Consider the following 13,851-nt stretch of genomic DNA (forward strand, 5'->3'; position numbering starts at 1 on the left):
ATACATGTTCTTGACAAATTCTTAATTTCAGAAATTCTCAAGTGAAACCAGGAGTCAATGAATCCTGGCACCTCCATTCAGAGAAGATGAAGGATATCGACATAGGAAAAGAGTATATCATCCCCAGTCCTGGTTATAGAAATGTGAGAGACAGGACCAGTACGTCTGCACAGGACAAAGACCCCGAGGGCTCCAAATACAAGAGGTCTCGGCTGGTTAGTATTTTCTTTCCTTAGTCTCTTTTCTTATCTGCTTGTTGTACTAGACCACACCTTCATATAATGCATAAGGAAATAGAAGTTTATCTTTCTTTATTGGCTTTTGGTCACTGTTAAGAGTTTATAGTTACTTATGAAAGAGGAGAGGTTGGTTCTCAGCCTCCCACCTCTTTTTCCCTTTGCCTTCTTTCTGCCACGTATGCTCACCTTTGGTGCCTTCTGAAAAAATTTTGCTTAAGAGAAGATAACTTGGGATGGGGTGGGGGGAAGATGGAACAGAGGGAATATGAACCATTAAGCTTCATTCGTGTACTGATTGTTTTTTTTCTCTGCCTCTAATGTCTGTGTTTACAATCACTCCTTTGGAAAGACTCGTTCAGATTTCAGGGTACTTGGAACAATTCTAGATTGTTGTAGGATAATCAGTAAGTTTTTCAAGAAAATCCATGAATGTAATAATCTAGTTTCCTTCAAGGGAAATAATGAATATACATTTAAACACCAGGAAATATCTTTCTTCTAAGAAAAAAAAACAATACCTTTTCTTGAATTGCAAAAGTAACTAAGAAGGAGAAGTGGGGGTGACTGGGTTTAGGAAGTCAGGTTTGTGTTCATGTATTTGTTATGTGAAACTTGAGAAAGGTATGGGCTTTGCAACTGACACTGGTGTTTCATTAGCTTAACATTACCTGTTCCTCTTTGGCTAGCTTATTAATGAACATTTTTCACTAACGGGTATTTTCTCTCCCCACTGTATATTATACAGTACTTTTCCATTCAAGCTTAACTTTGGAGAAATAGATTCAATGTAATCAGTGTCAAATCCTTAAGGTGCCAAGTTTGTAACTTCTTTGTGTCCTTTTGTCTAGGCCTGATTAATTAAAAAGTTATTGAATATCTTGTGAATGTTTGACACTGTTAGTATAGCACTTAAATCTGGAAAAAGTCACAAAGGTAACATTGGAGCCGGGCTTGGAAGGATGGTTAGATGAGGGTTCTATCAAGCTGCTTAAGTCATCTGTGCCTTATGGATAAAATAGCATTGATGGCAGAACCTAACTCATGGAGTCACTCAGGATTAAATGAGATAACACATATTAAATGCTTAGAATGGTGCCTGTGATGTAGACTGTGTTCAATAAATGTTAGCCGTTAGAACTGGTTATCTAGATCATAGGATGTGTAAGAGAAAATTCTGCATGCCATGTTAAGGTATCTTTTCCTGTGGGCATTGGGGAACTATTGGAAGTTATTGAGGTTTTTTGTTTTCTTTTAACTTTTTATTTTGACGTAACTGTAGATCCACATGCAGTTGTAAAAAATAATACAGAGATCCCCTATGGACTTTACCCAGCTTCCCCCAAGGTACCTTCTTGCATAACTATAGTTCAATATCATAGCAGGATATCGATTGACATTAATACAGTCCATCCACTTGATGAAGGCTTCACCAGTTTTACTTGCACTGATTTGTGTGTGGGTGGTCTGTGAGTTTTCTTCACATCTGTAGATTTGTATGAATCACTACCCTAGTCAACATACAAAACAGCTCCATCACAAGAATGTCTCGTGCTGCCCTTTCCTAGCCACAGCCACCTCCCTCCCCCTCTCTCCTAAGCTCTGGCAACCATGAATCTGTTCTCCCTCTCTGTAATTTTGTCATTTTTAAGAATGCTGTATAAACGGAATCATATAGTATGTAATCTTTTGAGATTGGCTTTTTTCACTCAGCATTATTCCCTTGGGGTCCATCTAATTTGTTATGTGTATCAACATTTCTTCCCTTTTAATTGTGAGTCGTATTCCATTTTTATAGATATACCAGAGTTTGTGTAGCCATTTACCTTTTGAAGGATATTAGGGTTATTTCTAGTTTGTAGCTATTACAAATAAAGCTGTTTTGAACATTTATGTTTAGGATTTTGTGTGAATAAGCTGTCAAGCTTTCATTTCTCTGAAATGCCCAGGAATACAATTGCTGGGTCATATGATAAGCACATGCTTAGTTTCATAAGCAACATCAATACTCTTTTCTACAGTACAATTTTATATTCCTACCAACAATGTATATGACTGATCCTGTTTCCCTGCATTCCTGCCAATATTTGGTGTTACCATATTTTAGCCATTCTGATAGGTATGTCTGATATTTCATTGTAGTCTTAATTTGAGCGACCCAGTGTCTAATGAGGTTGAGCTGATAAGAGATATTTAAGACTTGATTTTATCTTAAGAAGATTAGTTTTGAGGCAATTCTGGGAAAAACCTGTATAGGAGAGAGAGAAAACATACAGGAAAGCAGTCAGGAGGCTCTGTGCTGGCCCCTGTGAGAGTGGGTCTGTGTGCACGCATAACAGTGACGTGGAGGAGAGGCGAGAGGAGGAGTGCTTTGGGTGGCTGGGATTGGTAGAAAAAAAGTTTGCTTTTAAGCATGTTGAATTTGAAGTGCATCCTGGTAAAATGATCAGCATAGGCAAGGAGAAGAGGAAAACATTTTAGAGTCATTAGTGCATCCATGTAAATGGAGCCAGAGGAGTGGGCAGGCTCCCAAGGGTGGCTTGTCGAGCAGGAAAAGGTAGAACGTGGGGAGCTAGTGTGTGGTCCTGTGAAACTTCTGGGGACAGGGTCCCTGCCCAGTTGGTTAGAGTGGGGTTGACATTAGGATGTGCGGTGGCAGTGGCGAGCTCTTCCTCTGCAGGTGGAAAAGAACTGGAAATAAGGTGACTGTTGTGCCTTTTGTATCTGAAATTAGGAAGTCAGGCATCAGACAGGAAGTTTCCTTCATGTGATCAAGCCTTATCCTGAAGAAACAGGACGGCTAATACCACTTTTATAAAATTTCAGGAGTCCATATGAATTTCATTTTGATTATCCTTTCATGTTTCCTAAACTTTTTGAATCCTGTTTTTCTGGTTTTTACCGTATCCTTGTAACCTCTGAAATTTTTTTCTTTTTTACTTAAAATATTTCTTTTAATCAACTGTATTTTTTTCTTTATGCTCAGCTTTGACCTAAGCAATAAAATCATAGGTTGATACAACCAAATTTTTACACACATTAAAGTGAATGCATAACTATCAAGTTTTTTTTAAAGTTCACATACCATGTAGAATGTTCTTGTATATTACCTGTCAAAAACCAAAATTTCTTAGATTTATTGATCTTGAACTTGTCTCATATGTTAATAGTTTGCTGATAGAGGAACCAGCAAGATGACAAAATATTTCTGGTTTGGAGATGGCATAAAAAATGGATAATTTAAATAGTTGGGAAGCAGAATGGCCAAATAAGCATACAGTTTTTAAAATGTAAGCAGATAATTGGGTAGGGATTACAAGTTCATGTCACATAATCATAACCATCATTTCCTATTGTTAGAGAGGAAATTTAGGACAGGACGTTCCAGATGCCAGGTACCATGTTTCCCCAAATATAAGACCTAGCCGGACCATCAGCTCTAATGCGTCTTTTAGAGCAAAAATTAATGTAAGACCTGGTCTTATTTTACTATATGGTAAGACCGGTCTTTATAATAATGAATATAATGTAATGTAATATAATATAATATAATATAATATAATGTAATGTAATGTAATATAATATGGGTTCTTATATTAATTTTTGCTCCAAAAGACACATGAGAGCTGATTGTCTGGCTAGGTCTTATTTTTGGGGAAACACAGTATGCCTACTGTCCCTTAGAAATAAACAACTACTCCAAGGGGCGGCCGGATGGCTCAGTTGGTTAGAGCGTGAGCTCTGAGCAACAGGGTTGCCAGTTGCCCCCTACAACTAAGATTGAACACATCACCTTGAGCTGAGCTGCTGCTGAGCTGCCACTGAGCTGCTGTGGGGCGGCCAGATGGCTCAGTTCGTAACAACAAGGTTGCTGGTTCAATTCCCACATGGGATGGTGGGCTACGACCCCTGCAACTAGATTGAAAACGGTAACTGGACTTGGAGCTGAGCAGCGCCCTTAACAACTAAGATTGAAGGACAACTTGACTTGGAGCTGATGGGTCCTAGGAAAAACACATTGTTCCCCAATAAAGTTCTGGAAATATACCCAATAAAATCTTAAAAAAAAAAAAACAAACCCAAAAAAACAAAAAAACAAACTATTCCAAGTAACAAAAGATAAGAATACATCTGTGGCTCTTAATTGGAAAACAGGTTTTACTCACCACCATTATTAGCCTTTGATAGGTCCACTTGACATGGAAGCATGGAAACTGTGTCAAACAGAAATTGAGAAGCAAAGTGCCAAGGAACAAATGCTGATTTTAAGCAGGCCAGCGATTTTTTTTTTCCCAAGCTATAAGCAAAGTTTCAAAATGTACAGTTTGCCCATTTCTTGGTGTTGTGGCTAAATCTTTCTTTTGGAATACTCTGAGAAAATTGTTCTAATCAGTCACATCTCCACATATTTGTATCACTGCTTAAAGATAATGAAGGTAAAAACAATGCATTTTCACAGCTACCCTTTGTTTAGGACTATGAAGTTAATGCTTGTGGCCATACACCATTTGATGTTCAGCAGGCATCCTTTAATCCTGAAGTGCTAATAGAGGTACTTTCTGTTGCTGTTAGTTCTTTGAGCCTAAGTACTAACCGTGGCTGGTGTTAGGCTAACATTATTTCAGCAGACATGAAGATTTGTGTCTAGATCACTCCTTAACACCGTTGCTGTGTCTGAGGCTTGGCTTTCCAGGCACAGCTCCTTTTCTTATAATTACACTCATATAGGCACATGTGGATCACGTAACTCCACGAGCCCTGGTTTGTTTTTTGGTTTATTTTAAGATGTGATGCTTCTTCTCCTTCTTCTTTTTTTTTTTAATTCAGCGAACATTTGAGCACTCTGCACACAGCACTGAATGAAGTGGTCTAATGCAGATAAAGGTCAATTGTGCTGGGCCTGTCTGCCCTCTGATAGAAGTTTAAACTCATAGGTATGTGCATAGATTACTGTCATTTCAGTGCCGTGGAAATTAAGAAGGAGAGTGTAGCTTCAGCCTTTGTGATCAGGGAAGACTTCAAGTGGAGGTAGCACTTGCTTGGAGACTCGAGGAATAAGTAGAATTTGGAGAAAGGGGAACATGCCTGGCAGAAGAAAGAGTTGTGGATAGGGCCAACGAGGTCCTGTTGGTGTTAAGCATAGCGTGAACTCAGTGGGTATAGAGGGGTAGGTCAGTGAGTTTCAGATGGTGTGTATCCTTGAATAATAGGCCAAGGAATTTGGATTTTAGTTGCTTTAAATTAAAATTTAAGCAAAAGCAAGACAAAGCTAGTTAATGCTTTCATAAACCTTTTTATTGTGGTTGTTTTCTTACTGTTTCTAGACCAAAGCCAAGGGTGACTTGTTTTTCGCTAGCATGTCTAATCTAGAAAAAAAGGAAGAATGGAAAATAAGCAGAAGTTAACTAAAGTTCATGTGTCATTATGACTGCTCACTCTTTTTTCCCCTTCACTCCAAAGTGTACCATTGGTGGAATTTTCTTTCTACCAAGATAGAATATTCTTCCTCTCAGAAAAGTAACAATGCAAGTATTCACAAAGTCAGGTGACCCTCACTGTTTCCTTTAGTTCCCTTTTAGGCTGACCTTTTAAGCTTAGTTGGAGTTTTCATAATTAGTAACGTGAAATATTTTGGTGAGCTGAAGTTATAGAGATCAGGTTATGGGTCTTATCTCTTAATTACCAAGAAATATGATTCTAAGATATATTATTGTGTAAGAATTATGATCTCATTATAGAAAATGTGTCAACTGTAGAATATTACAGAAAAAATAAATCACCCTTAACCCCTCTACTCAGAGACAACTGTTATTATTAAGTAGTTTTGTCTGGTACCTTACATTTTTAGAGAATTTGACTCTGAAAGCTTTTATTTAGGGACCAAGGATATGTGAATTTGTCTATGCCCTTGTGTCTTCAGAGTCAAAAATATTACCTGTGAGTCTGCTTGCTGTTAGGAAGGAGGGCAGGATGAAGATTAGAATTTGCAGTCTCTGCGTTATTTTTCTCTTGATTGGTACTCAGTGACTCAGCAGATTTTCTGGACAGTGACAGGATGAGTAAGAACACCTGCTTTTTTGTTCTTTTCCCTGTAGACATCCATAAAACCTTACAGAACTCAGTATGGATATGATACAAGTATCTGGCCCGGTGCCAGGTGTTGGTCTCCAATAGCAGTCCAGAGCTCTCTGGTGGAGATGACAACAGTGATGCTATTGGTGCAGAGCCCCAGTGGCTTTAGTGCGCGGTGGCTGAATCCACAGTGCCTGGGTCTCCTGAGGTTGGCCTTGATCATGAGCTCTTTTACGCCATCTGCAGCAGGGCCGCCGCTGCTTTCCTAGGAAATGCTGCTTAAGGGAAATAAATATAGCCTGCTAGCATGAGTTAAAAGAGCTTTCTGTTAAAAAGGAAGATGAGTATTGGAACTAGCTTCCTTTTTTTTTTTTAAAGTAGTTTTAAATACCTAAGTCTTTATTTTGTTAAGATAGATAACTTGAAAGTTACAAATGGTTAATGAAAACTTTTTCAATAAAATCTTGGTTCTGCTTTTGGATAGGCTTCTATGAATGCTTTCTTTAATAACAACTCATCATTCTTTCCCTCATTCTCTTAATTAAAAATAAAAAGGTCAATCAATGCCAGAAAAGGAAACCGGGCCTCCGGAAGGTTTTGCAATGGTTGAACCTGTTAATATCAAAATTGCAGACTGATGTGAAGTTAATTTGCTGCACTGAAGTCCACTAATTAGCAGAATGAAGCCGGTCTCTCCTTTCTCCCTCCACCCTCTTTTTAGAGAGTTAGTCTGTTTAGATAATTAGATGGTTATTAGGTTGGTGCAAAAGTTATTGCGGTTTTTACAATTATGTTTAACTTTTTAAGTAGCAATTACTTTTGCACCAACTTACTATATATACATTTAAGTTACTTGAGATTATTTTTTGAATTTGCTGTTCAAAGAATCGAATTAACTGTTATATCTGATGAAAACGTCTGTTTACCAAGGCAGATATGGTGTTGAGCAGTCACTTAGTTTTCTTAACTGTTGTATTCTCACAGTAGAAAAATGTCCAAACTGCCCAAATCTTCCCCTTTGTGTTTGCTTCTCATCGTTGTCAGCAGTTCCAGCCTCTGCAATACAAGGGGTCACATGTTGGAACCACTGATGTCTTATAATAAGCATTAACATGGGCACCCACATGGTACTAAGCACTGAAGGAAGTTTCATTTATAAATTACATTTTGGCTTCTTTTTTTTTTTTTTAAGCTAAAGCTTGAAAATCTTGAAGGGAGTTTTGTCAAATACAGAAGACCAACATTCTGCTATCTAAATCAATGGTTGTCAATCCAGGCTGCACATTAAAATCACTTGAAGAAACTTAAAAAAGGTGTCGATAAAGGGTCTTATCCTAGCCCAGTTAAATCTGTCTCTGGGGTAGGGTTCAGGCATCCGTGCTGTTTAAAAGCTCCCCTGGTGATCTCTGTGTAGCCAGCGCTGAGAAACTCTGTCCTAAAACTCATGGAATACTCTCTCTTCTATCCTCTCAACCAAGGGGACCCTAAGTATTTCCTGTAAGGCTTTTTTCCCCTGTGATTCACGTTTATTTTAATCTTTTGAAACCTTATTATTGTAATAACGGAGTTAATCTCACACCCGAATATAATAGGAACTTTGAATACATTCCTGGAAGTTAGCTTACGAAACAACTCAAATTCTTGCTGATTATAGGGTAATGCTAGATTTTGAACTGTGGGAAAACACCTGTTTGCCCCATGGTGGGGATGTGCAGAGACAGCCATTGGTTTATTAATAGCTGATCCTCAGCATGAGGCAAGACAGCATAGTGACAGGTGAGTGAGCAGATGGTCACAGATGAGGTGCCCAAGGGAATTCATAGCTGCTGCGGTAGGTTCCCTGACTGAATAGTCGATTCCTTCTACTCTGTTCTACTTCCTCCCCATGAAGGTTACATTCCAGAATTTTGCTGTCCCTCTTGACGGAAGTGGTCACTATTTGCATGCAGGTTCTTAAGGGAAGAGCTTGAGATGGTCAGGATCATGTTAATAACTCACTGGAGTAAGGATGAGATGAGAATCGGGAGAGTAAATGTCCTTGGTAGGTTTCTTTAATTTGTGGGAGATAGGGAAGATGGGAAAGCCTGATGTCAGCTGGTCTTAGTGCGATATCAGCTTTTCACTTTTTTTTTAATTTAAAAGAAAATTTTAATTTCCTTTTAATTTAATTTTTAATATATTGAGTATCTCGAAACCTGTATCTGATTGTACAACAGTTCCCCTTAAAAATGAGTCTCTGGAGATGTTTGTCACAAAGGCAGCTGTTAGGACTGCGACATGTGCAGAAGAGCTTTTACTTGGTCCAGAAAGGTTTGTAAGAAGAGGCCGTCCATTCTGCACTTGTGTTAAGATCTTGTGAATTAAGGAGAGGAGAGGCAGAATATGCTCTAGGATCGGAGGCCTGGTCTATTCTGGTTGTGCCTCAGGGACTGCTTTCTTTGTTGGGCGTGCCAGACGGGTATTGCCGTTTAATCCCCTGAGAAGCTGCAAGGCGCCTGTGCGTTACCAGTCGATGCTTGCCATCTCTGCATTCAGGAACAACTTGGATGAATCCTCAGTCCCCAGGCTTAGGAAGCTACCCTGCTGTTGTCCTGCTGTCAGGAAGGGATTGTTCAGTCTGGAGAGTGATTTCTGGCCCCTGGTGTCTTGTCCTAGACGGCCTCCATGCAGTGGAAAGCCCATGGTTGTTGACCTGTCAGCAGATATTCTGCTCTGGCTCCCTGTGAAAATGAGATGGGACAAACCAGATAAGCGGTGTCCCTGCAGTGTGGTAGGGGCACTAATTGTCACAGCCACGGGCATGGTGGTGGTGCACACGGAGCAGGCAGTCTCTAGTGCAAGCATCTCTGCTTATGGATTGAATGTTCCATGTTTCCCTCCCAGATGGGCACGTATGTGACTATGTTTCCTTGACCCTTGTTTGAACCATAGCAGAAGCTGCGTTTCATTGTCCCCAGTGTCCCCACCCTGCTCCATCTGCATCGCCTTGGTAGGAAAGAAATGCTCAATGTCTCCTAGCCATGTAGTCCTCAGGAAGATAGAAACAGCAGTAGTATTTCTTTGTTTAAAGTTTTCTCAACTCCCGGATCAAGCAGTATTTTTCCCTTTGGAAAGAATCAACTGCTGCAGACACCTCTTTCTGTGACCATGTCGTCTGGTGTTGGAAGACCTTTCAGTCTGTAGTGCCCCTTAAGAGGAAGAAGGGGTAATGGGTGCCCTCATCCGTTCTCAGAAGAGGCTTTAAAAAATTACTTCTAAAAAAGATTTAAAGCACCGTAACGTGAAAAACAGTTCTCATAAAATACTTTCTTCTAGATTTGCGTATATCAAGTACTGTGTTAGTTGTTTAACTGTTTAGGGCTACCCTAGCATGACTGACAATTGGGGCTAGATACTTCATTGTTTTGGGGGGGGGAGGGGACGGGCAGGCTGCCCTGTGCATTGTAGGATGTTCAGCAGCATTCCTGGCCTCTACCCACTGGATGCCAGTAGCACCTCTCCAGTTGTGACAACCGAAAATGTCTCTAAACATTGCCAGATGTCCCCTAGGCAAGCAAAATCACCCTCACTTGAGAACTGCTAGACTAGACCGTCCAGTACTGTAGCCATGAACCACAAGTAGCTAACGAGCATTTGGAATGTGACCGGTCCAAGCTGAGATGTTCTGTGTATGTAAAATACACACTGGATTTCCCCTGGTGATCCTACTGTTTAGCCAGCCAGACTCAGTACACAAAAAGAATGTAAAATAGCTCATTAATAATTTTTTATTGATTACACATTAAACAGATGAGATTTTGTATATATTGGGTTAAATATATTATTAAAATTAATTTTACCTGTTTCTTTTTACTTTTTTAATGAGGCTACTAGAAAAATTTAAATGACAAAATTTAATGTGGCTTGCATTGTATTTCTGTTGGACAGCACTGAGCTAGAGGTTGCAAATTGAATGTAGTTTAGCCATTAATCTTGTATTAGGCATTTAGTTCCCAGTAAATCACTGGATTAAATTATTTTTTTCTCTGGAAAATTTTCCTTTATACAGTAGAGTTATAGAGACAAAGAGTATGAAAAACCTGACATATTACCAGTTTGCTCTCCTGAGTACTGTGGTGTAGTAAAAATCGGTTCAGTGTTCAGATGATACATTTCTTACATTTCTCTCCTTTTCTTGGATTTTTATCTCTATTTTCATAAAGATATATAGTTGTATTTTAAAATTTAATGTATATTGCTTGGTTGGTGACATTGAATTTAGAGGTTGAAAGATAAAAGCTTTTGAACCAATTTAGTAGATTATTCTGGATTTTGACCTTTTATAAATCCTAGAATGTAACCAGCATGAAGGCAGTGATTTTTGAGGTGCAGGGTCTGTTTGTTCATTCCTGCATCCCTGGTACCTAGAGCAGTACCTGGTTGGTACACAGTAGGTCCCTCAACAAATACTTGTTGAATGATAGATTATAAAATTTTGTCTTTTTCCAAAAAGCTGGCTGTTCAAAATATATTAGTTACCTCGTCATTCTTTAAGCTTTATTCCTCTTCCCCTTAGTATTAATTTCATTATTCAAAAAGTTTTCCTTTGTGTATTTAAATTTTTTGTTGTTGTTTTTGGGGAATATTGGGGAACAGTGTGTTTTTCCAGGACCCATCAGCTCCAAGTCAAGTCGTTGTTTTGTTGGTGTTTTTTTTTTTTTCTAATCTAGTTGTGGAGGGTGCAGTTCACTGGCCCATGTGGGAATCGAACTGGCAACCTTAGTGTTATGAGCACTGCTCTCTAACCAACTGAACCAACCTGCTGCCCTCCTTTTTGTATTTAAACCCATCCATCTTACCTTTGATAGTTTCTGGCTTTCAGAAAAAATGGAGACGATCTCCCTTCCATAGCTGGACTATATATGCCATTTAATTTTCTCTCACCTATTTATTTTATCGTTTTTATGTAACTTTTTGGGGTGAATTCCAGATGGATTAATGTATGGTATGAAACCTGAATATCACTTAGTTCATTTCCAATCTGGTGTTTATTGGTCCCAACAATTTTCACTGACTAACTTTCCCCTTACTCTGTTATGTTACTTATGTCTTCCTATAGTAAGCCCTTATAGCTTGAATACATTAAATCTTTTCTCTTGGTTCATTTCCACCATTTTTAATCCATTCAGCCTTAGAATGTTGATAACTCACTTGACAGAATGTTGATGTGATAGGGTAAATTTATTTTTACCTGTAAACAGACTTACTTTTTTTCCTGGCATGCTTGGCCAGGTAAGCTTTTTTAGGAAGCCTAGAGAGGAAGAGAAATTAGGCATCCAACCAGATGATTATGCCTCTGAGACATCTGTGCAGTTGCTGCCGGGGTAGTATAAAGATGCTTTTATTTTGTACTTAAATATCAGCCTATAATGTATCTTCTATCTTTTAGCATCTACTCATCTTTGGTTTTAGTAACAATCAGGAAGTGCATTTTTGCAATTAAGTAAAATAGTTTATTTACATTTTAGTGTTCATGTACTTTTGATTCTGACTTTGGAAACTACCATTCGCTTATAATAGGTTAATTAGGATAGTCAGAGTTAGAGAGTCGTAGTTTATTTTAATGGAGAGCTGTCTAAAAGATTTCATATTTGTATCTTTTAAAAGCACCTAACATAGTGCCTCAGCTCTGGAGCCTGGATTCAAATCCTTGCTGCTGTTTAACATCTCTGTGCCTCAGTTTCCCGAGCTGTAAAATGGGAGAAATAATAGTACCTCAGTGCTTCATAGGGTTGTTATGAGGATTAAATGAGTTAGTATCTGTAAAGCATTTTAAAAAATGCCTGGCACATAGTAAATGCCATGTTAGTTATACATTAATTTGAACAAATTTTCCTGTCACTTTTGAGTAAGCAGTTTGCCTTCACAGACAACATGCTAGTCATGAGATCTGGCTATAGATAAGAAAGGTTGCCCTAGCTTCCTCTATTTCTTGCTAATGTCCCAGAGTAAGTGAGAGAGAGAGGCAGCCTCAGGTCAAGAAAAGAGAACTGGGAGTCCTAAAGCCAATAGCAATTCTCTTTTGCAGTATTACTGGAGAATTGATTCTATAATAAGTTTAATTGAGCAAACTAGATAGATATCTAATTGCTAGGAGCTACACTCTTTAATCCTGTAATCCCACAGATGGAATTTATCCTAAATAATCCAAAAAGAGAAAAAAAACAAATGATAATTGTTTATTATATTATTAACAATAAGCAAAACAGTGGATAATCTAAAGAGAAGTGTGATGGTTAAGAGCTCAGTGGTGTCATGCAGCATGAAGTGACACTGTTGCAGATAATGAAGCGGCATGAAGATATTTTAGTTGATGTTTGAATAATAGGTGCCAAACTCTGTGCTAGGCCAGGGGTGCAAACAGAAGTAAGACAGCCTGCCCTCCAGGAGCTCTTCCCAGAAGCATACCACTGCAGTGGTGTAGGTGCAGGGAATACCTAAGGAGAAGGAAATAAATTCCCTAACCTTGAAAGAGTCTCAAAAATCTAAAGGAAAGAAGAAATAGTTGAGATAGCCTGTCTAGTTTATCAGATGGACAAATTGGGGTAATATAGTTAATACATATTAAGGGTTTATTATATATCCCATACTTTGCTAAGCACTTTTCATTATTCTGTTAATTCCTCTCAACACTATGCGGTAGGTGCATGCACCATTGTGAAAATAAGTAAACTGGTGCTTAAGGTGGCTCATTCACATACTGAAGGTTGGTGGTAGAATCAGCATGCAAACCCATGTCTGTCTTCTAACATCCATGTTCAAATTCACTATACTGCACAATAGCCCCCAACTATCGGAAAATTCTGCCTATGGAGGTATTGATACTTTAAGACCATAGAGAAATAGGAAGAAGATTTTCTGTTGGTTTTTCTGGATGATGTTTTTTAACAGACAAGAGTTCTTGCCAACAGCTAAATAAATATTATACCTGTTGCTTATTGTCTTGAGAGAGAGCTCTCTGAAGGAGCTATGGTAGCTGCAGATATGGAGCAGCACTTTTTCCTTCAAAGCAGAGGACCCTGCATGGATCCTATCGTCTCCATTAGATATTTCATTGTTCTCACCGAGGCAGTGAGTAAGCTATGACAACAAAATTAACAATTTGGAAAGTAGAATAAAAATGGGATGTGACTTGGAAAGTTGGTTGCTTAGAGTGGCAACTTTTGATTTTCTTAACTCAACAACAGAGACTTCTCTATGTCCTTACTGTGGGAATTCCTACTCTATGTTTTATTATATGAAAATTGGAGGATTAGTGCTATTTCAAATACTTTTATGGGGCTTATCTTCACCAGGATAAAATTATACTGCGTGCCTTGTTCTAAAATAAAAGCACAGTACAAGCCCTTGGTCTCTATTATTTTACAGACATTTAATAATGCTGGTATAGTACTAATGATATGCCTGGGAGAATGAAACCTTGCCTGCCAATTCTCATTTGAAGAGCCTTTGAATTTGGCATTCTTCTGCACAGGAAATAACTTATACCCAGGAGGTTGTGGAA

The 13,851-nt window shown here is 38.6% G+C and overlaps 1 protein-coding gene across 3 annotated transcripts in view; it reads left to right on the forward strand.

Annotated features, from left to right (window-relative positions):
* The window catches only part of ABCC5 (ATP binding cassette subfamily C member 5), an 80,501-nt gene that overhangs the window by 3,305 nt on the left and 63,345 nt on the right, over nt 1-13,851 (forward strand). For all 3 annotated transcript variants that reach the window (XM_081062774.1, XM_081062775.1, XM_081062773.1), the window contains exon 2: nt 32-215. In XM_081062774.1, the coding sequence (XP_080918900.1) occupies nt 87-215 (129 nt within the window). In that variant the 5' untranslated portion in view covers nt 32-86. The remainder of the gene's footprint in view (nt 1-31; nt 216-13,851) is intronic.

The sequence above is a fragment of the Rhinolophus hipposideros genome (genome assembly GCF_964194185.1).
Source record: "Rhinolophus hipposideros genome assembly, chromosome: 2".
Classification (NCBI taxonomy): Eukaryota; Metazoa; Chordata; class Mammalia; order Chiroptera; family Rhinolophidae; genus Rhinolophus; species Rhinolophus hipposideros.